General features: G+C 33.0%; 1 protein-coding gene across 1 annotated transcript; it reads right to left on the bottom strand.

Moving 5' to 3' along the window:
* Nucleotides 1–2,389: 2,389 nt before the first annotated feature.
* On the bottom strand, nt 2,390–3,460 carry LOC121223193 (protein Ycf2). Its single transcript, XM_041104312.1, has one exon. It carries the CDS (start codon nt 3,458–3,460, stop codon nt 2,390–2,392), a length of 1,071 nt encoding a protein of 356 aa, XP_040960246.1.
* Nucleotides 3,461–22,926: the final 19,466 nt, after the last annotated feature.

Here is a 22,926-nt window from a genome sequence, read left to right as displayed (position 1 = left end):
GAAAGAACAATTCGCCTTGAGGTTAACCGAAGGCATTCTAATGCTCGAAAATCTCGAAATTTGGTACACATAATGTGACTACTACACCTAATCAACTTCAAAGAATGTAGTCGACTGAGTCAAATTTTAATTGATTTATATGATTCATATTTAATGTTTTCAGGTGTATATTGTTTTATGAAATATATTATTATATTTTTAAATAGAATTTAACAAATTGGTTAAGTTTAAATTAGTTAAAGATTTTAGTTTGATTTCCATTAAATGGATTCATGGTTGAACATTTTTTATTAATAGTGATTTCTCGTTTTTTTTTTGTTTTCAGTTAGAAACCCTAAATCATATAGGTTTCTCATGATTTTAAAACATTATTAATTAATAATAGATTAAATTAAAAGAAGAGACTTGGGTTTGCGAAATCATAGAATACGTTGTTTTTAAAGAAAGTAATTCAAATTCAATTTTTGTTGGTTTAGTTTTAATAATTGCGGTATTTTATTCATGATAGTGATATATATTAATTTTTCTGCTATTATAGTTCTGAAATTATTATAGTTTTTCAAGGTAATCATGAAGTTATTATATTAATTTTACAGAATAATAATTACCCTTATTTATCATTCTCTTGATTTTTCATGGATTCAGACTTTGGGTTGAATCATAGCAGACTTTATATTTGTATATATTATGTATTCTTTGTTAAAAAGATAAAATCTATTCATGATTTGTTTCTTTATCATGCGTGAATTTGGGGATAATATTTGCACAAACTATTAGTCCATTAGACAATTTTCATGAATTGATATTGAATTGATGCAAATAAATGATTCTTAAATTTTTGCATAACTCAGTGAAAATTTACCGATTCATATTTTGTTAGTTTTGTAAAGTGATGATTTTTAATTTGATTGTATGCTTCCGGTTTGGTTTTAGTTGGCTATTAAATTTTTTTAAAGAAATCTCAAGCACATATATTTTGAACATATATATATAGAATTTTGCTCTATAGAGAATTGTCAATTTATGTTTTGGTAATTTTATTATATGTTTAGGTTGAATGCACATTAAACCCTTATTCAATTGAAATTGTTATCTTTTTTTTATGTGAATATATATTCAATTTTTAGGTGTTTTGACAATAAGTGTTTAAAAATTTTGGTTTTATAAAATTTGGTTTTGTATTTTAATCTTAAAAATTTTGATGGTTGCTTGTTTAATTATTAAAAAAATCAGTCAAAGATTAAGATTTTCGTTTTTTTATTGCGCTATTTAGACAACTTTATTTTAGGTTATTTTGGAAATTATAGTGCAATCAGAAATTTTAGTTTTGACCTTTGAATATTGGGTAAATTTTAAATTTGAATATTGATATATTAATATGTATTTTAAAATAACTTAATCGAAGAAATACGTCACCAAAGTGACCTTTGTTGTGAAAAATTATTTTATTTTAAAATATAAAAGGTTGTGTGCATGTAACTTAAGTTAATATTGATTGGTCCAAAGGAAGGTTAATATTTAACAAAATTACACGTACAATTGTTGTAATGAACATGTGACGATTATTTGGTTTTGCAGGGGAGTAATAAATAGGCCTAAAGGTAGATTTATCATTTGACATGTTCTTATTGTCAGTGTTTGATTACTACACCAAGATATCACTTATAAGTTATTATTTTGTCCAAAGATGAATTAGTAATAGAGTGTCCGATATTTTGAGATGGGTTTACTTTTATTTAAATTATTTTGATTTAAATTTAAAATATTATGTGAGCTTGTTTTGTTCTATTCAACTACTATTATACTTGTTAATTAACATCATTGCATGCTTTAAAACATTCAGGGGCATTATATCTAATAAGGTTATCATAGCAAAGAATTCATGGCTGACATTGAAAAGAGGTTTGTCAAGAATGAAAAGGTTAAATTTGGTACGTTCATAACAATGCTAGCTTCAATGGGGTATATAAAGAAAAATAATGAGTAATAGCTCTGGTTGTTCGCTGTTCAATAATTCTTGTTTAGGCAGTTCATACCATCCATACATAATGTTTTGATCTAAGATTTCAATTCTTCCATGTTTCAGCAGTAGCATATTGTTTCATGGAGCTAAGGTCCAAAATATGGAAGAAACAGGTGCTTCCACAACTCTACCACCCAATCCCTATTTCATGACCACATATCTTTCCGGCTAAGTAATGGGAAACCTTTCTCCTCTTACATGAATCCAATTTTCATTTCATCCGGGAAAAGCCATCTTTTTCTCAACAATGTCTTTGTCATTTGATCCAATAGCCTTCCATTAGATAGGAACAAATTTGATAAATACTAATAACTCTCGGATGGAGTATTAGAACGAAAAAATCCATTAGATAATGAACTATTGGTTCTAAGTCATCTCTGGTGATGAACTATTGCTTTTCTTCATATAGATAGATATAGGATCTAAGGGGCAATTACTTAGAAGTACATTTTGTACAACAGCCCTTCCTATCTGATAGAAAAGGATCCCATGATCCTGAACTGATCTTACCTGGGATTGCAAATCCAAAGTTTGTCTATGAAGAGCATATCTAATTGTATTAGTGTCTATAATTGATTTCTTCTGTTTAATACTAATCGATAGGGCCTCATTGGTAAGTGCTACAAGATCTCGTGCATTGGAACCGACGGTTATGGACCCGAATCCATTAGTATGGAACATTTTCTTTTCCAAGTGAAATCCCTTAGTATATGAAAGAGTGAAAAAGTGATTTCGTTGTTGTGGAATAAGAAGTCTTCGTATCTTAATACATGTATTTAATTTATTCGGGACTATTAGAGTGGGATCCACTTTTTGGGGAATATGATTCGAAGCAATAACAAGAATATTTCTAGTGGAACATCTTTCACAATCCTTGGAGAGATAGTTCACTAATAGACCGAGGGATAAGTAATTCTCCTCATTCACATCCAGATCATGAATGTTTGGAATCCATATTATGTAAGGAGACATTTCTTTTGCTAGTTCGAATCGAAGGGTGATATAAAATCGGTCTATTTCCGACATCATATCCATAGTTAACGCATTCATCATAGTTAGAAGCTCCAGCTCCGTATCAAAGTCACGATCAATAGCGTCACTAGTATCAATATCATCACTATCATCAATATCGATATCATCAATAAGAAAACCTTTAAGCTTGTTATCCAGGAACTTGTTCAGAAATACTGTAATGAAAGGAACATAGGAGTTTGTCGCTAGGTATTTGAACAAATAGGATCGTTCGATTCCTATAGAACCTATCACTAAAATATCCCTAGAGGGAGATAGGGCTAAGTGGAGCGAAAAGGGTTTTCCACGAGACGGGAAATGAAAACAATTAGCCCCACACGAAGTTTGTGAATAAGTGATTTTCTGTTGATGAGCAAGGAATATCCGCCTTTCTGCTAAACATGATGTATTGAACTCATAATTCATTAGATACTTTTTATGAATGTCAACTAAGTATCGTAAGTAAATTGGTCCCGGTTGTTCAATCATTTGATAACCAGAGTCATTCTTTGATAAATGATCACTATGAGTCAGACTCAATAGAATTTGATCAATCCTTTTTTCTGTCGTTAAGGTGGAGAACTGAACCAAGAATTCTCTTTCTTTATCATCAATCGAATCACTGTTCCTGAATATCCAACCCACCAATTAATTCCTTATAATGTATTTTATTTGTCTTTGATAAATAAGATAGCAATCGTTGATGTTTTCCTAGAATTTTACGTAGACCTTTTTGAGATAAATAGTCTTTTTTGTACAATTCCAAATGTGAACTAAGTCTTCGTATCTTATTAGTGAAACTAACTATTTGAAATTCAACAAACCCCCTGTTTTCTTCTTTTTTTTCTTGAAAAATAACTGAGATGAATGAATTTTTTTCCATAAAACCAAAAATTTCCCCCTTTTTTTTGAATGTGAATTCTACTGATCAGTAATAATAATACCAGTCATTTTGATATACACGATGATTTTAAGCTCGTTATGAATTTTATCATTTTTTTTCAAATAAAATTAGTCAATCCGGGTTTCGATTTGATTCGTATAGGGATACAAAAGAATGAGAGATTTCTACAAAAGAGAAAATTTGAGAGTTCAAATAAGACGATTTTGTTGATTCATTTGTCGATCTAATTGATATGTATGTCATTAAATTAGTATCGTGTATCAGAATAAAATGTAAGACAATCCTTGTGACCATCTATTTATTTTCATATACCCGGCACGATACATACATAATATAGGGGAAAATGTACCATTAAAATGGACCATTAACGAATTTTCAGACGTGGATACATACAGATCCTTATCATACTGAAACGACTGCCGTTATTAGTATTAAACCAATATCGAGTCTTACAAGCTAAATCTTCTAATCGATAATTGGGCCAAAGAAATAACTTTAATTTAATTAGTTTCTTTTTATCACTGCCAAGATGTTTATTTTTAGTCAAAACTTGACCACAGTTTTTTACATTATTTTAAAAAATTGCATTTCTATGCATACCATTTTTATCCCTTGAATTGAAAGAAATTCGAATTCGCAATTCTCACCGGTGGTTAGGGGATAAAATATTTTCAGGAACAAACAAATCATAATGATTTTTGTCTTTATTTTCAGTCATTTTTTTATGTCTTGCAATAAATTCATAAAAATAATTTTTATCAATATAGTTTTTTTCTTGGTATCTTTGATTAATTTGGTGTTTATTTTTATGAACCAACAAAATACTTATAGTTTGATATAGAATAAATTGTCCATCATTTTTTATCGACAGACGAACTGGATAGATAATCAATATTCCTTTTTTAATTAATTCTCTAAGAGTTAAATCCTTCTGAATCATCAAAATATCCAGATTCATTTCTCCCCGTTGAATAGAGGATATAACAATTTCGTTTGGATTTATCAGTTTAAGCAGGAGGCAATATACTTTGATATTATTGATTATTCTTTGATTTAAAGAATCATCCCATCTCAATTGAAAATGCAAATACCTTTTTAGGAAGAAATCAATCTCTGTTTCCGTGTTGCTCTTGTATTGCTTTTTCTTTCTACGTTTTTTTTTGTCTGATTTATCATAATCTTCTTCAACATCTTTTTCTTGGTTTGAGAGAACGGATTTAAAATTTCCTTGTTTTTGTGCATCTGATACAAGACCCCCTTCACCTATGGGTTCTTTTTCTTCTTGATTTCGATTCTCTAATCCAATAATTTGTTTTTCGTTTGGTGCTATAAGGGAGTCCCTTTTTTATTTTCAATAATATTTTTATTAATGTTCCTATTCCATTAAAATTGAAAAGAAGTAATTTTATTGGTATGATTCATGGTTTAACCTTATATGCATTATATAGCAGCACAAATTCTGGGAAGAACCAAAGTTCTAGATTCCGTATAGGATGACTTAGTATTGCTTCATTCAGTCCCATCCAATCAAAATGGCTTCCTTTTTTATTGGATGGGTTGCTTTCTTGATCTTGATAAATTGTGAAATAAAAAGGGTCCATTTTATCAATTATTTGATAATTCTTAACCATAGTCTTAATATTTTTGTTACTCTTGGTACTGGTATCGACTAGACCAGTCCATGGGCCGGCCCGGCCCCAGAAAAAATTTTCGGCTCGCCTCCTAGGCCCAGGCCTGGCTCGGCCCAAAATATGGGCCTGAAATTTTGCCTAGGCCCGGCCCGGGAAAAATATCATAAGCCCGAGCCTGAATATAATAAACATTAAAAAATTATTTTAAAAATAAAAAAAATAAAACTAAAAATATTTTAAAATTATTTTAAAATTAAAAATTAAAATTAAAAAATATATATTTATTATATTCGGGCCGGGCCCAGGCCAAAAAAGTGGTGCCCGAGGCCCGGCCCGTTTTTTAAACGGGCCTCATTTTTTTGCCCAAGCACATATTTCGGGCCTATATTTTTACCCGAACCCTCCCATATTTCGGGCGGGCCATCGGGCCGGGCCATGGACAAGTCTAGTATCGACCCAGGACTCAATATCGACCTTATTTCTAAGACAAAAATGAAGAATTCTCCAATTAAAAAGCCTTCTGTGCAAAAAATTCCCCATAGCATCTAGGATATCGCCTTCTTCTAGATAATTATGGATAGGGATATCCCTCAATGTATCAAAAAATTTTTGTTTATCCATGTTGTAATGATAAGAACTCTCTTCCCTTTTATTTACTTGGAATGGTGATCCATAAGCATACTGGTCCCTCTTATCTTGATAATTAATAGATTTATATGATAAAAAATCATATCCATAGTGTTTTTTAAAATTATATTTTTTATATTTTTGTTCTTGATTCAGTTTATATTCTTGAGTCAGTAATGAGTTCGCTTGAAAATCATTTTTTTCGTAATGAATTAATCTTTCTTTTTCATCTGAATACCATTTTGTTAAATCTTTATTTTAAGCTAGATAGTGTTGATTGACTCTATTTTTCCATTGTCTTGGTACTAATTTTAGCCATCTATTCTGAACTAAATCATATTGATAACGACTTCTTAACCAGTTTTTCCATTCATTCATTGAGGCGGAGCAGTTGACTGGACATCTAGGGGTAAAGCACTGTTTCGGTGTGGGCTGCGAGAGCGGTACCAAATCGAGGCAAACTCTGAATACTAGATATGACCTCAAAATAATAGGGGTCGAGATTGGCCAGTGAGACGATGGGGGATAAGCTTCATCGTCGAGAGGGAAACAACCCGAATCACCAGATAAGGCCCCTAAATGACCGCTCAGTGATAAAGGAGATAGGGGTGCAAAGACAGCCAGGAGGTTTGCCTAGAAGCAGCCACCCTTGAAAGAGTGCGTAATAGCTCACTGATCGAGCGCTCTTGCGCCAAAGATGAACGGGGCTAAGCGATCTGCCGAAGCTGTGGGATGTAAAAATGCATCGGTAGGGGAGCGTTTCGCCTTAGGGGAAGCACCCGTGTGAGCGGGAGTAGACAAAGTGGAAGCGAGAATGTCGGCTTGAGTAACGCAAACATTGGTAAGAATCCAATGCCCCGAAAACCCAAGGTTTCCTCCGCAAGGTTCATCCACGGAGGGTGAGTCAGGGCCTAAGATCAGGCCGAAAGGCGTAGTCGATGGACAATAGGTGAATATTCTTGTACTACCCCTTGTTGGTCTCGAGGGACGGAGGAGGCTAGGTTAGCCGAAAGATGTTTATCGGTTTAAGGACGCAAGGTGCCCCTACTTTTTCAGGGTAAGAAGGGGTAGAAAAAATGCCCCGAGCCAATATTCGAGTACCAGGCATTAGACAATTGATTGAATCCTTGCATACTATCGTAATAGGTAAGAAATACAAATTAGCTATTAAGAATGCGGTTTCGTTATGGCATAAGAGATTAAGTTATATCTCTAAAAAAATAGAATTAAGAACTTGCATCCAATAGTATTCTTAATCCCTTTGATTTTTTGGATACTTTGAAAGATCTAAGGACAAATTTTATGATCCCACTACTAAGGTTATTTTTAAGATGTATGATGCTTAGTTTTTTGAGGATGTTGAGTTTATGGGGGGGAGAAAATTAAGGACATTGTCTTTGGAGAAGAATATGTTGATATTTCTCAACACATTCCTTTAATTGTTATTGAAAATGATTAGGAAAAGTCTATTATACTTGAAATTGTTCAAGTAGCAACTTCGGATCAAGACAATGTCGTTGAACCTCCAAGTTAAGTAACAAACTTTACAACCTCAAAAACTAATGACATTAAGAAGGTCTATAGAGAAATAATTATAATGACTTTGTCGATATATTTTGACCTTGAGCTACATTATATGGATATAAAGGCTGTGTTTCGCAATGGTGACATTGATGAGATGATTTATATGGTGTAACTAGAAAACTTTGTGCTCAGCGGTCCAAAGTTAATTGTTTCCAAATTAAAGAAATTTATCTATGTGCTTGAATAGGCCTTTGTTAGTGGTATTACAATATTCACCAAGTTATTATCTCATTCGGTTACGAGATGGCTTTGGTTAATGATTGTATATATCATAAGTTTAGTGGGAGTAAGAATAGTCTTAATCAATGCCCTCAAAATGATTTTGAGATTATAGAAATGCATAAGATTCCCCATATTTCAGCAGTGAGAAGTCTAATATTTATTCAAGTTTGTAAGTGTTTAGATATTGTGTACATTGTTTGGATGTTGTGTAGATCTTTGATCAATTCGAGCATGGATAGTTAGAAAGCAACCAAATGATTCATACATTATCTTAAAAAAAACCATCACATGCTCACATATCAGAGGTTTGATAAGTTTGAGATCGTCAGGTATACAAAATCTGATTTAATGAAATATTGAGGCAAAATTTTGTTACTAATGAGCAAATTGTGACAACAAATTGCAATAATTTGTTCCAATAACAACAAGAGCACATCAAAGTCAAAGCATATAGACTTTAAATTCTTGGTTGTTAAAGTAAGAGTTCAAAATGGTCAAATGTCTATCGTGTATACTGGTACAAACTCCATGATTGTGGATCACTTACTAAGGGACTACCGCCCAATGTTTTTATGAGCACACTGCTCTTATAAGTGTAATGTCTTTTCAGGATATTCAATTTTAGTGGGAGTTTGTAATTTTAAATGCTTTTTTGTTATAGACACATTTTTTAGTTATTTCAGTTTATAGATATTAAGGATATTTTTTGTAGAAATAAAGTTTATTTAGTTTATTCACACTCTAATTTTTATAAAATTTGATCTCACTAAGGCTAAGGAGGACCAATTGAAAATATACATGTTTAGATCACATTGAATGTAACTTTCATGATACACATCCATACTTAATCTATGTCATTTGGTTGTGTTAATATACATGATCAGGGATGAATTTAGTTACAGTATATGTAATGAAAGTCGCATTGGTTCTATGTTAATATAATTAGTGGATGAGATTGTTCGGAATACCTTTTGGATATGATAGTAAGGTTTTGAGCTCATAAGGTTATATAATGACATGTAATTATAAGGTAATCAATATATATATGTGGTCCAAGTGGGAGATTGTTGGAAAAATATGGACATCATATATACAATAAGCATAATTACATATTACTATTTACTATCATAAAATATCACTCCAAATTAAAAGTAATCTAATTTGGTTAAAGTTTATTGGGCTTTAGTTAATAAATAAAGTATGAGTCAAATATGTGTAAATACTCTCGTAACTAATTTCTAATTGATGATTGGTTGATTAGAAATTAAGGTTAATGTGCAAAAGTTATATATTAGGATTATGGTCCCCAAATTATATAAAGGTAAATTTTCTGACATCTCATCTTTAGAAAAGAGAGAGTCACATTCTCTAAATTACTAGTGTGTTAATTTGGAAGACCAAAACTGCAAGACTTAGAGATTTCAAGATATCACTGGATTTAGGTACGCTTCTACATTTAGCCTTGTTCTTGATTTATTCTTGATGATTTGACATGACAGATCCTGGTTTATGATTTTAAGTTTTGTATCAAGAACTTTATGGTTCTAGCAACTCCAAACCAAACACATTTGCCAACAATTTCTTGTGGAGGCTCCCTATATACATAATTTTTCTTTTAAGAATAATGAGTTTTTGGCTAAACAATTAGAAATAAACTTCATCTCTATCGGTATCAACTTTAAGCCCCACCTCTAATGAGACAAAAATGATTATGATATTTATTAACTCCCTTCAAAACCATCTTCATCGATTCAATCATAACTTTCCTAATTCCTTGATTCTATGGAATTTCTAATCCCCATTGTTTAGCTAGCACAATATTACAATTACTACAACAAACTGAAAAACCACCATGCCATTCCCTATATTAATTTTTTTATCACCCCACCAGTTCCAACCAACTCCTTTATGCGATCCTAGTTCCCATTGACATTCAATTTAAGCCACTTCTCACATGGCCTCTCCTAACTCCAATCAATGACGTTAAAACATATACCAGTTAAATAGGCCCTAGCCAATGTGCGAGCTTCATCTACGGCCTTCGGTAGCATCACCTAAATATCCTTCGCTGAAACTATATTCATTAATTGTAAGTTAACAAAACAAAAAATGATGATAACCATAACAATCTTAACCTTTTAAAATAGTTGAATAACTCACCTCATTTCTATCAATATCAATTTGAATTTATGTAAGCTCCCGATAATATGTGTTTGATCCAAATTAATCATAAATTTACAAATATATTTAAAATCTATCAGATATATTATAATAAAAATAAATCTTGAAATACGTTCTAAACATTGCATATAAGTATATTTTTTACCCTCTCGCCAACGAAAAAGAGAATGGGTGAGAGAGGATCGGTGCTATAAGCGACATTCACATCTAAGCTCATACTTGAAGAAGGGTACAACAACTGCTTAATTGGTTTGTATCCTAATCAATCACACTATTAAGAGCCCAGTACATGAATGCGAAAACCACAAGCCCCCAACTATAATTGCAAACATGAGCCAAGTCATCTAGCAAAGTTAGATATACATTAACTAGTAAAGCTACTAGACTTATATGCCATTAGAAACTCTCTAATGATCAACAGTATGTATGTTCCAAGATACTTGTCAAACTCTTAGTTGTTCACCTTGTCCACTAATGGATGTTTGACCAATGTATGTAGCCATTTGAACTTCACTTATTCACCTTAATATCTTTCTCTCATCCAAATAACAATAGAGCAATTTCCTCATTTTTGGATCTACTTTGAATTCAGCCACCCCAGTGAAAATGGATCATTAAACTAGAATGCCTATGATCAGGGTTAAGTTTTCCAATGTGACTGCCGCTTTGCTGCAGGGGAAGTTGAAAGCCAACATTTTTTATCTCCACCTTTCCATCGAGGCCGTCAACAATAATGGTCGGAACGAAATAGGATGTATTTTGGCCACTTTCAAAAACCTCTCTAATTATAGACAAGCCCTAAGCTAATAGTCCTCTTCATCCAACATCAGATTGTTGGAACTACTAAACTATAATTATTGGTTTATGGGGTTATTCCCACGCTTCCCATTTTTGTTGCCCTCCACTTCCATTTTGTTTGTGCGATAGTGGGGTATGTGATTGGTGGTTTTTGATGGGGAGCCACCACTATAAATACCCACTTGCATAGGGTCCCTAAGCACAAAAAATAATAAAAAAACAATTCCCTCTAATGAGGTTTTCGAGTGCTTAGACTTTAGCCATTTTCATGTTTTGTATAGCTAAATTCACGTCCTCTTTGATTGTTTGACGCGCTCGACAGTGGTGTTACAACGTCTGGATTTTGACATTTGGTTCAGGTAATGGTTGGAGGAATTTATGTTCGATATTTTCCACTGCAACATTTAAGCCATAATTTATGCTTACATTTGGTATCCGAGTCAGGTTAATTTCTGCCTTGTCCAGTTTTAAAAGTTTATAAATTTTCTCAAAATAATGATTCCATATTTCTTTGAATTATTTTTAAACATTTTTTAAAATTTTTATTACAAACTTTTTTGCAAAATCATTGGATTTTATTAAAGTGAAATTTCTAAAATTAATTATGTAATAAATAATTTAGTGAAGAATTTTATAAATTTGTTGTTTGAATATATATTTTGGTAGTGCCTGAAGTAAATGTTTGTATGTGAATTATTTGGTTATTAGTTACATACATTTCTTAGGTGCATAAAAATTTTTAGACGTATTGCATAAGGTTTAGGGGTCCAAATAATTTTTATTTAATTAGAGAATTAACCACAACAACTTTAATTAAATGAAATTATTTATTGTAATAAAGATCTCATAAGATTTATAAACATTAGATGTTGCATAATGGCTTAGCAACAATCCTGAATAAAGTTTAAGGATTAATATCTAGCTAAGCGATTTTTATAATTTTATTTAGTTAAAGACTAGCCACATCATCTTTAGTTAAATAAAATTATTAAAGTTAAAAATAACATATTGAAAGCATAAGAATTAAATCTCGTTGCATAATTTATTAAGATAAATTTATTAAATGATTTTTCATAATTACTCACAGGAATTATGAAAATGAATTTAATAATTTTTATAAAAAATATAGTAAATAATTCTATCATACAATGGATCTAATTGAATTAAAAATTTAGCCCATAGGCAATTTTTATGTCACTAGATTCATTATTTACATAATTTGCATTAGTAATTATGATTTATATTTGCCTTAAATTTTTTTAAGCATGTATGTTCATTTATTTTGCAGTTTTGCAACTTGTGAATATGTCTGATAATAAAGTAGATATCCTTAAATTAACTAGTGAGAATTTTAAGTTTTAGAAAGAGACTTAATGGGAAAAATAGAAAGATATAAAGCTAGACTTGTTGCGAAAGGATTCACTCAGTGAGAAGGAATAGATTATATTGAGACTTTTAGTCTTGTATCTAAGAGAGGTTCCTTACACATTGTATTAGCATTAGTAGCTCATTTTGACGTTGAGTTGGAACAAATGGATGTGAAAACCACCTTTCTCAATGGTGACCTAAAGGAACAGGTATACATGAAACAACCTAAAGGATTCTCCTCTAGTAATGGTGAACACTTAGTATGCAAGTTGAAGAAGTCCATGTATGGATTAAAACAAGCATCCCAACAGTGGTATTTAAAATTCCATGAAGTTATCTCTTCATTTGGTTTTGTTAAGAATAACATGGATCAATGCATATACCAGAAGGTTAGTGGGAGTAAAATTTGTTTCCTTATTCAATATATGGATGATATTTTACTTGCAACAAATGACAGGGGTATGCTACATGAGGTGAAACAATTTCTTTCTAAAAACTTTGATATGAAAGATATGGGTGATGCGTCTTATGTCATTGGCATTAAGATTTATCGTGATAGACATCGTGGTATCTTAGGTCTATATCAAGAAACCTATATCAACAAAGTTTTAGAAAAATTTCAGATGAATGATTGCTCACCAAGTGTTGATCTTATAGTGAAGGGTGATAAGTTCAATTTGAATCAATCCCCGAAGAACAAATTTGAGAGGGAGCAAATGAAAAACATTTCATATACTTTTGTTGTTGGAAGTTTGATGTATGCTCAAGTCTGCACAAGACCTGACATTGCATTTGTAGTTGGAATGTTAAAAAGATATCAGAGTAATCCATGTATTGACCATTGGAAAGCTTCAAAGAAAGTTTTGATATATCTAAAAGGTACAAAGGACTACATGCTTACGTACAGAGGATCAAACAATTTGGAGGTGATTGGCTACTTCGATTTAGACTTTTTCGGTTGTGTTGATTCACGTAAATCAATATCATAATACATATTTATGTTTGCTGGTGGAGCTATATCTTGGAGGAGCATCAAGCAAACCTTAACTGCTACTTCCACTATGGAGGCTGAGTTTGTTTCATGTTTTGAGGCTACCTTACATGGAGTATGGTTAAAGAGTTTCATTTCTGGGCTTAGATCTAGGTCGTTGATGATATATTGTGACAATTTCATTGTTGTGTTTATTACTAATAACAACAAAAGTCGAAGTCGAAGTCGAAGTAAACATATCGATATTAGGTATTTAGCCATAAGAGAATGTGTTAAAGAAAAGAAAGTGGTCATTGAACACAATAAAACTGAGCAAATGTTAGTTGATCCTTTGACTAAAGGCATGCCACCACATAAATTTAAGGATCATGTTGTCACTATGGGACTTGTTCCCACCTTGTAAATTTTCATTATAATAATGATTATAAAGAAACCCTGTTAAGTTTGATGTTTCTCATATTTTGTGCGAAAATTAATTTGATTATTTTAAGAAATATCACTAAAGTTTGGATCTGGAATAAACATTGAGTTTATTCATCAAGAAATTTAGGCTACAGTGTTGAGACATAAAATATTGTGATTCATGGAAGATACTACTCAATTTCTAAGAGAAAATATCGCCATGATTCATGCATTATTGATACGAGTCTCCAAGGCCCAACCCAAGAACGCGATGGGCTCAAATTACCACAAGGCCCAATAACGAGAGCAAAGGCCCGAAAAATGCGTTCCAAACTAAATGGGACCATTCAAGAGTTTGTTAGCAAGGCCTTAGATGCGTACGCGAAAGAACAAGAAAATCAAGATTCACTTTCTTGTTTTCAAGAAAATTAAGAAACCGAATCTTGGCCTAATTTTACTGTTTGGAGCGATTTCAAGAATCAAGAAAATCAAGATTTCAAATCTTGGAAATCTTGGTCCAAGAAACCGAATCTTGCAGCCAAAGCGCATTGGATCTCTGTTACGAGCGTCAACGACCCAATTTTGGTAGAATATGGACCACGAGCCCAAATTCTTGAAGGCGAGGCCCAATAAGCAAATTCCAGCCCAATCAAGAAATCCATACATACTTAGTTGAAAATCAGGCCAAAAATGTCAAAGGGCCCAATTTGTAGAACTTTTTAATTGTTAATTTAATTTTTAGGCTCTAGGAATAGGATATGTTAAATTTGGCCCAAAACAGCCCATTTAAAGTGTTTGGCCGAAATTCTCTAATTATTTTATTAATTAGGGTTAATTTTTAAGTTTTCAAATAAGATTAGGATTAGTTTGTGGCCTATATAAGTGATGGCCAGTCACCCATTGTACTCATTACTCAATACATTAAAATTTCAGTTTTATAAAGTGCAGAATTTTCTTTGGGGTTTGCTCCAAGAATTCTCTCTTGAGCTTTCTTTAGCAGTTGTTTTAGCAATCTTGTGATTGTGGGAGCCATCTTCAACCTTCGTCTTGCCATTGATATTCTTTGGAGGGGAGATTAGAGTCGTTTGAAAGGATTTGTGAAATCTTTTGGGATTTCAAGGATCCTTAGGACTTTAATTTAATTCTTGCTGTTCAAGTTCTTTTCTTTATTTCTGTTTTGTGTCGATTCTTTATTGATCTATTTTCTCTTCTTGTTTTGTTTTCAGCCCTTTCCATCTTAAAGAATCGATAAATCTTTCTCTTGTTGGCAACAAGGAATCGGCCTTAAATCCCCAATTTCTAGGGTTCTTGTCGTTCCTTACATATTCTGATTGGGGGCCATTCGGTTGTTGGAATTTGGGTGTTCAATTGGGCCGAATCATTCGGCTGGTTGGGAAATCAATCTTGGAGATCGATTTCGTGTTCTTGCATTCCGAAATAACATCTATTCATAAGTTCTTTGATTCTTGGTTGTTATTAGTTGTTTTTGGGGATTTAATTTCGTTCTGAATTACTTTTAATCTTATTTGTCATTTTGATTTCAGATCTGTTCGATAGAGCCTCGTAGGAGTTTTCTCGTGACTTGGCAACTCGATCTTGGTCCGCGCGCAACCCCCTATCAATTATGTTTCGACTTTAAGTGTTCATGGGCAATACGAACCAAGTAGGAGAATATTGGAACTGCTAAACTACAGTTATTCGTTCGTGGGGTTATTCCCATGTTTCCTATTTTTGTTGGCCTCCAATCCCATATTGTTTGTGTGATTATGGGGCATGTGATTGGTGGTTTTTGATGGGGAAACACCACTATAAATACCCACTTGCATAAGGTTCCTAAGCACCAAAAAAAAAATTCCATCTAGTGAGGCTTTCGAGTGCTTAGAAGACTTTAGCCATTTTCGTGTTTCATATAGCTAAATTCGACGTTCTCGTTGGTTGTTTGATGCGCTCGATAGTGGTGTTACAATGTTTGGGTTTTTGACATTTGGTTCAGGCAATGGCCGGAGGTATTTATATTCAATCTTTTCCGCTGCACTTTAACATTTAAGCCATAATTTATGCTTACACAGATAACTTATGTTACTCCAAGTTTGAAGTTTCCTTTTCTCAACCTAGTATGCGAATGAAAATATTTATCAATATTCATTGTGTATATATATATTAAAACTAAAATTAAATATAAACTATGAATAAATAACTAATTACTTAATTTGAAAAGTAAAAAAATTACCTTAACGGGTGAAAAATAAAAATAGGGGAAGGGTATAGGCATAGTAAAAACAATTGTTGTGGATGTCGACTATAATTAATTGTCATAATTGCAAAAAAAATACCTTCAGTGTTTAGGGGTTTTGGTTTTGTGTCATTGACCTTTTTTTTATTTGACACTCTCAATGTTATGATATTTTTTCACAAATTAGCCTAATTTTAATGGGAAACGTCAGTTGACTATTAGTTAAGTGCCGATCAATAAATTAGCCTATGTGGCATGCCACATAAGCATGATGTCATAAATGACATCATCTATTTAACAAAATTCTTTTTTTGTCATTTTGTTTCCATCTTGTTTCTTCTTCTCTCTTTCCCTCTATTCTATGGATGACATATCAACTCTCGTTTATGGAAGTCATTATCATTTGATGTGTTTGTTTTTTTTTCTCAGATAATTACTGTGAAATAGTGGTAGAAACAAAAAGAGAAAAAGGAAAAAAAATTACAGAAACTGTCAAAAACAGGAAAAAAAATTCCTTTTCTTGACTGTCATACTCTGTTTTATTTTGCTGTTAATTCATTTCAATTTCGTGTTCTTCGTGGTGATCTCAAGGTGGGTTTCTAGTTTTTTTTCATCAATGAAGATTATACCCAACATTTCAAAACTCTATTTTTTCTTTTAAAATTTCTCTATTTGGACTTATAAATTCTGGGTTTTTATTATTGCTGTTGATCAGTTGCTAAAAAACAGAGTTTTTTTATTTAAATAATAGGGATAATCTAAGCTAATCATCAGGCCATGGCTATTTTTGAGAATGCTTCGAATCAAAACATGACAGCTGCAACAGTGATGTCAAACGACTAAGACCAATCAAAGCTTCGGTCAAGAACCAATCTAAGATTACATGAGAATGATCAAGGGTTGTACAACAAGATCGGTGGAACCAACGGTGGTGATGGTAAAGTTGAGCATAAGGATAGTTTCAAAAGAGATATGAGGGAGTCACAAGAACTGTTCTCTAAGCTTAACCTGTAACGCCTCAATATTTGTACTTTTGTTTTTATATATTTATGACACAAATATCTGCCAGCTTTAGTGGTTATGTGTTCTAGGAGTGTTTGGGAGGTCCTAAATTCAAGCCTTGACTTTGACAAAATCTTTTTGTTTTAATTGAATAAAGCCTTGCTTTTGTTCAGTAGGCTTATAGTTAAAAGTTTGTAAAAGCATGTCAGAATGGGCTTGCTGGTCTAGTGGATAAGTGGTGTGATAAAATGCTAGAGATCTTGGGTCTGAGCAGTGCTTGAGTATTAGTTTTGCTAGTGGTACAGTGTAGTGTTTGAGCTAAACTGAAATGCCGAAGTGGTAGAGGTGTAGTGGAAAGTGTAGAGAGAAAATTAAGGGATTTGGATGGGAGTGGTTGGACGATTTTAGAAGAGATTTGAGGGATTTTTGGAAAATGTGATGCAGAAATCTTAATTTTTGTTATTTTGGTTTATTTTTCTTTTCTTTTTTCTTTCAAATTCCTAAATATCTCTTTTCTTCTGCCATTCTCCTTCCCTAGCTCTGCCAAAATTTTCTTTTTCTTTTCCATTCTTGCCAATTTTTGGCCATTGGTTTATTCCATTTCTCGTTTCGGTTGCCAAGAGTTGCCTCTTTTCTTGCCGACTTCTTCTTCTTCTTCCCTCACTCTGTCGTCTTGTTCTTTTCTCTTTGCTGCTATCCTGTTGAGTATTACACTCAGTCAAATTTCGTTTCTCTTGGGTTCTTTCTGTTGTTGTTCCAATAGTCCCATTCCCATTCTTTGTTTCTGTACATTCGGTACTAATTGAGGGGCCAGTGATCATTTCTCAAAGGCTTAAGTGTAGGGCTTCAGTTGTTCAAACAAAGGTTTCGGAGTGCTTGTGAGCACTTTTACAAAGAAGTGGAACCAGGTGTGTGCGCATGCGCGCGTGTGTGAACACGACTCAAAAAATAGAAAATGGTGAAAAGCCAAAAAATACGACTGTTGACGCCACGCAGGCGTGCAACCACCCATGTGGTAGGCCATGTGACCGAACACTGGCGTGTGATCGACGAGGCTGGCCATGTGCGAATCGTGGATCGGGCTTTATTAGGATGATTGGGCTAGGTCGTGTGATCCACACGGCCAAGGCCATTTTGGGCTGTGTGGGCCAAACTAACGTGTGGGCCCACATGGGCATACAACATGGGCCTATAGGCCTATTTTCACTGTTTGACTGCTAATGTTGCATGGGTCGCCCGAGTCGACTATGGACCTACTGTAGGGTCGGTAAGCTTACCTGGACCCCTTATTAACTGAAATGACTGAAGGACTGTTATATGCCTATATGAGATAGATATGTATGTCTGTATGTTGAGCATGTTATTTACACGGTACTGATAATACATGATACCATGTCATGTCTGTATGATGCATTGCATTGGGTTGGGGATTGATATTGATTGGAGGAAGTGTACTGAAAGGCCTCGAGCCTAACTTACTGGCAGTTCAGTTGCAACTACTGTCTAGTGCCGCATTCGTTACTAACTGGAGTGTAGGGATGGGTGGGTTGATTATATCCCCACATGGAGTGTAGGGTTAGACGGAGATGGAGTGTAGAGGCCGGTTAGGTAGGACCTGTATACTGTATAATCTATTACTGTACTGATTATTATTACTGTAACACATGACTGTTTCTGTACTGAGATGAGCTAAAGCCCAAACTGGTATTGTCATTGATACGGAAAAGGGCTTAGGCCCAGACTATGATTGTTTTCTATCTATTTGTTTTTTTTTTGGATTACACACTGAGTTTTCGAAAACTGACCCTTCTAATTTGATTGTACAGGTAATCCTAAGACATAGGCGGATCGGTGCAGCAGAGGACTCAGAGGCGGCCACACGACTTAAATTGTTTGATTTAATATTTAATAATGATTTTTCATTTTTTAATTTTATTCTGGGGTATTTTTCTGTAATAATGGCCTCTATGGATTTTTACCTAAAATTTGGATTTTATACTGATCTCTATTTATATCTGCTAGAAGTAGATAAAACCCGGGTTTTCAAAGAAAATGAATGATTTATCAAAATACCTTGCATACGCAAACTATTCTAAAAGCTTCCGCAAAGTATAGCGTTTTGGAAATAAATCACAATTTGAGAATTAATAAAAGATAATGATGAATTCTAAATGGAAAACAGTTTTAGAAATGATGCGATTTTTAAACGCACTTCCATGTGACATCACCAGATTTGGCCATAGCGTCCAGGCCGGGTCTAGGCTGTTACATAACCCCATGGTTGAAGAGTTTGTATCTCACTCCCTTGTTAACAATGGACTCAATGGTAGGTTTCACACTAATAATATTGTTTTACAAAACAACAATAACATCTCAAGGAATGGTAATGCTAACTGCAATGGTGGTGATAACAAAATGAAAAAAAAAAGAATAGAGGGGAATAGAGAAAGAGAGAAGAAGAAAGAAGATGGAAATAAAATGAAAAAAAGAATTTTGTTAAATAAATGATGTCATATATGACATTGTGCTTATGTGGCATGCCACATAGTCTATTTTGTTTACTTACAATTTGATTGACAGTCAACTAACGTTTAACGTTAAAATTGGGTTGATTTCTAAAAAAATCGTAACGTTGAGTGTGTCAATAAAAAAATTAAGGGCTTAAACCCAAAAACCCTTAAACGTTTAGGGTATTTTTTATAATTATGCCTAATTAATTTTAGTTAGTTGAGTTAAACCGTGTTAAGTTTACAATAAACTATGAAAATTTATGAAATACAAGAACTTGATACTCATGGGTATCAAATTTTAACTTGGTGCATTTATTAAGGTTAGATTTATATTGGATGGTGAAAATTAATGACATGCAAACTTGACAACTATACGTGTCGAGATTCACACATCTAGTTTATTAGAGTTAAGTTAAATATTTAATTCGTGGCCAATGGGTTTCTGCACCTAAAAAAACATATTTAAAGAAATAATTTTCTCATAAATTTAGAATAATAAATAATATAATTTATTTTAATATGGAAGTAAAAAAATATTAATACATATAAAAGAAATCATATTAAATGTAACAATAAAAAAGTAAAACACAAACAAATATATTTAAGAAGCAAATAAAATAATGTTATAACATAATAAATTTAAAATGTAATTTTTTTTTCAAAAAAATATAACTATAAAATTAATTAGAAAGAAAAAGCTCACCTCCATTAGTCACTTTGGTCATAAGGTCAGCAGCATAATTGGTTTCACGGTAGATATGGGATATTCAAATGTCCCATTCCCTTGTGCCCAACTCCATTATGCGTCGAGCTATTTGATCGTTTCATGACTCTGTTGAGTAATTATTAATTTGATCAACAACCAGTCGACTATCACTCTCAATAACCCTTATTCCATGTCATGCTAAGTCCATCATGAATCACTCAAAGTTTCGCACACGTCGGAGAACTGCACTTGAATTTTCTACAATACCCAACAACCTAGTTTCCATTTTCATCTCTCAAAATGCTAGCAATTATATTTATCTGATATATCAAATCGATAACACCTTCTGCATTGATTTTCAACCATCCTGGATAGTGGAGGAGCTAGAAAATTATTTTGGGGGGGACCGAAATTAAATTGTCTATTTTTTACGATAGTAAATATACAATTTTACTATTTTAATAGTTTATATCTTAATAATTTTTAAAGTATTAAATTAAATTTTTATCATTTCTGGGGGTCAAAGTGTAATTTTACCATTACTAATTTAAAATTTTATAAATTATAAAGGGCTTAAATGAAAAATTTTCTATTTTAGGGGAGTCAAGGCCCTGCCAAGCCCTTGGCTCCGCCATTGCTCTTGAAGGCAGGGCTTGCTTTCGAGGGGTGCTGGTATTTAATTCTTTGTTGTCATTACAATTTTGAGCCCAACTGATGTTTTGTCTTAATACCTCGAGTCTTGGAAGATTGCTAAATTCCTCTGTTTCTAAAGTTTCCAATAGATTATTGCAAAAAGAATATTAACATTGGCAATTACATTAGTGTCCTTCAGATTAATAACCAACAAGTCAAATAAATCGAGCAAGAAAGAAGGGACAAATCGTTTTCAAACTCGAGAAGCAAAAGAGCAGTCACAAACCGAGTGCAAAGCACTATTAATCAAACTAATGCATAAATGGCATGAAGCATCCATCACAATCCCTCTCTTACATATTTCAGCATTAGTGAGATTTCTCTCCTTTACAAAGAGCCAAATCATATTTTGCAGGCAGTTTAGATGCCAAAGGTACGACCAAAACGCATTCTTAGTTGCCCACCTTTGTTTAGATATCATGTGAGAAGCATTAGAAACAGAGAACTTCCTATCTCATTCCATTTCCAACTAATATAATCCTTCCCAGCCGAAGCTCTAGGTCGAGGAATATTGGCAATAAGCAACAAAATTGAGTACCCCAGCCATGTCGAAAGTTTATGCCATGTCCATTTACCATCCGAGTCAACTAAATCACTCACCAAGATTGACTTATCAATCCCATCCAAATTACTACATAGCTCCCATAGCGGGACTAAGTCATGAACCTAATACTTGGTCTAGAATTTGACTAATTTTTTCCATCTCTAATTACCCAAATGGCATTTCTTCGTACATCATCTTATACTTTAGCAATCGATCTCCAAACGAAAGAGTTGTTAGAGAAAGTGATTTTCTCTAGACCTCCAACTCCAATTTTATATTTGCTTTTGAAAAACGAACCTTTAGATTATGAGTATTCCTTAGAAGTTTCAGACTCATCTTAATCAAGAATGACTTGTTTTTCTCCTTTAACCGATAGATATCAAGGCCTTCATTAGAATTCGATTGACACATATCATCCCAACTGGCAAGATCCATCTTTCTTTGATTGTAATTAGCACCCTAAATAAACTTTGTACCCATGCTTTCAATTTGTTTGCACACATTGGAATGAATCATGAAAGTCTGCATAAAGTAGTTCAGAATAGAAAGCAACACTGACTTAGCCAGAGTTACCCGCCCAAACCTTGAGAGAGATCTAACATCCTAACCACCCAAGTGGCTTTGGACTTTGTCGATTAAGAAGAGGTAGGTGTTAGAAGTTACTATTCCATGGAAAAGTGGAATGCCGAGGTATTTCCCTAAATCCTCCTCCTGCGTGAAACGCAACAAAGATTCCACCTCCACCTTACTCTCTTAGCAAGACTTCGACCAAAAACATAATTGAGTTTTCTAAACATTAACCTTATGGCCAGAAAAAATACTAAATCAAGAATCTCCTTTAAAATTTTCACCTAAGAAGTGTCAACTTCACAAAATAGTACTAAATCATCTGCAAAAAATAGATGCAACAACCAAGGTCCCTATTTCGAAAATTTAATTGGCTTTCATTTATGATCATTAACAATTTTCAAAATTCTCGCCTCATAAGAAGTTCTCCAAAAAGTCCCATAGAATTCTATCATATGTTTTTTTTCAAGTCCACTTTTACTATCATTTGCCTTTTCTTACTTTTTTGTGTCATCAGGTTTGAATGCTAAATATCACACCCATTGCCATAGCAACTCATGCTATAATCACACATTTTTCTTATAATTTTCAAACTAAAGGCTGAGGTGAGAGAAATCTAGCTCAAGAAGTTTCACTCAAAGAAGGAATATATTGCTTTGTTTTACTCTTTCCATTGTTGTATTATTCGAAGAAACTTGAATAATTCTTGAAAGAATTTCTTAAGATAGCTTAGGAAAAAATCAAAAATAAAAAAAAACCTCTTAAAAAGGAAAGTGCTTTTTAGCATTTTTGTAGTTAAGTAAAAGTATAACTAAATTATTTCAAAATTCCCTTAAAAATATAATAAACGGAAAAGGAAATAATAATCCCACCAGAATATTGAGAAAAATGAAATTACCCAAAATAAAAAAATGACACAAGGTTTTTGC

The sequence above is a fragment of the Gossypium hirsutum genome, chromosome D11 (assembly GCF_007990345.1).
Source record: "Gossypium hirsutum isolate 1008001.06 chromosome D11, Gossypium_hirsutum_v2.1, whole genome shotgun sequence".
NCBI classification, from domain to species: Eukaryota; Viridiplantae; Streptophyta; class Magnoliopsida; order Malvales; family Malvaceae; genus Gossypium; species Gossypium hirsutum.
Note: the sequence above shows the minus strand (reverse complement) of the source record. Positions and strands in the feature narration are given on the sequence as shown.

What these genes read in the sequence shown, in the direction of transcription:
- LOC121223193 (XM_041104312.1), bottom strand. Translation starts at nt 3,460, where the DNA reads ATGAATTATGAGTTCAATACATCATGTTTAGCAGAAAGGCGGATATTC.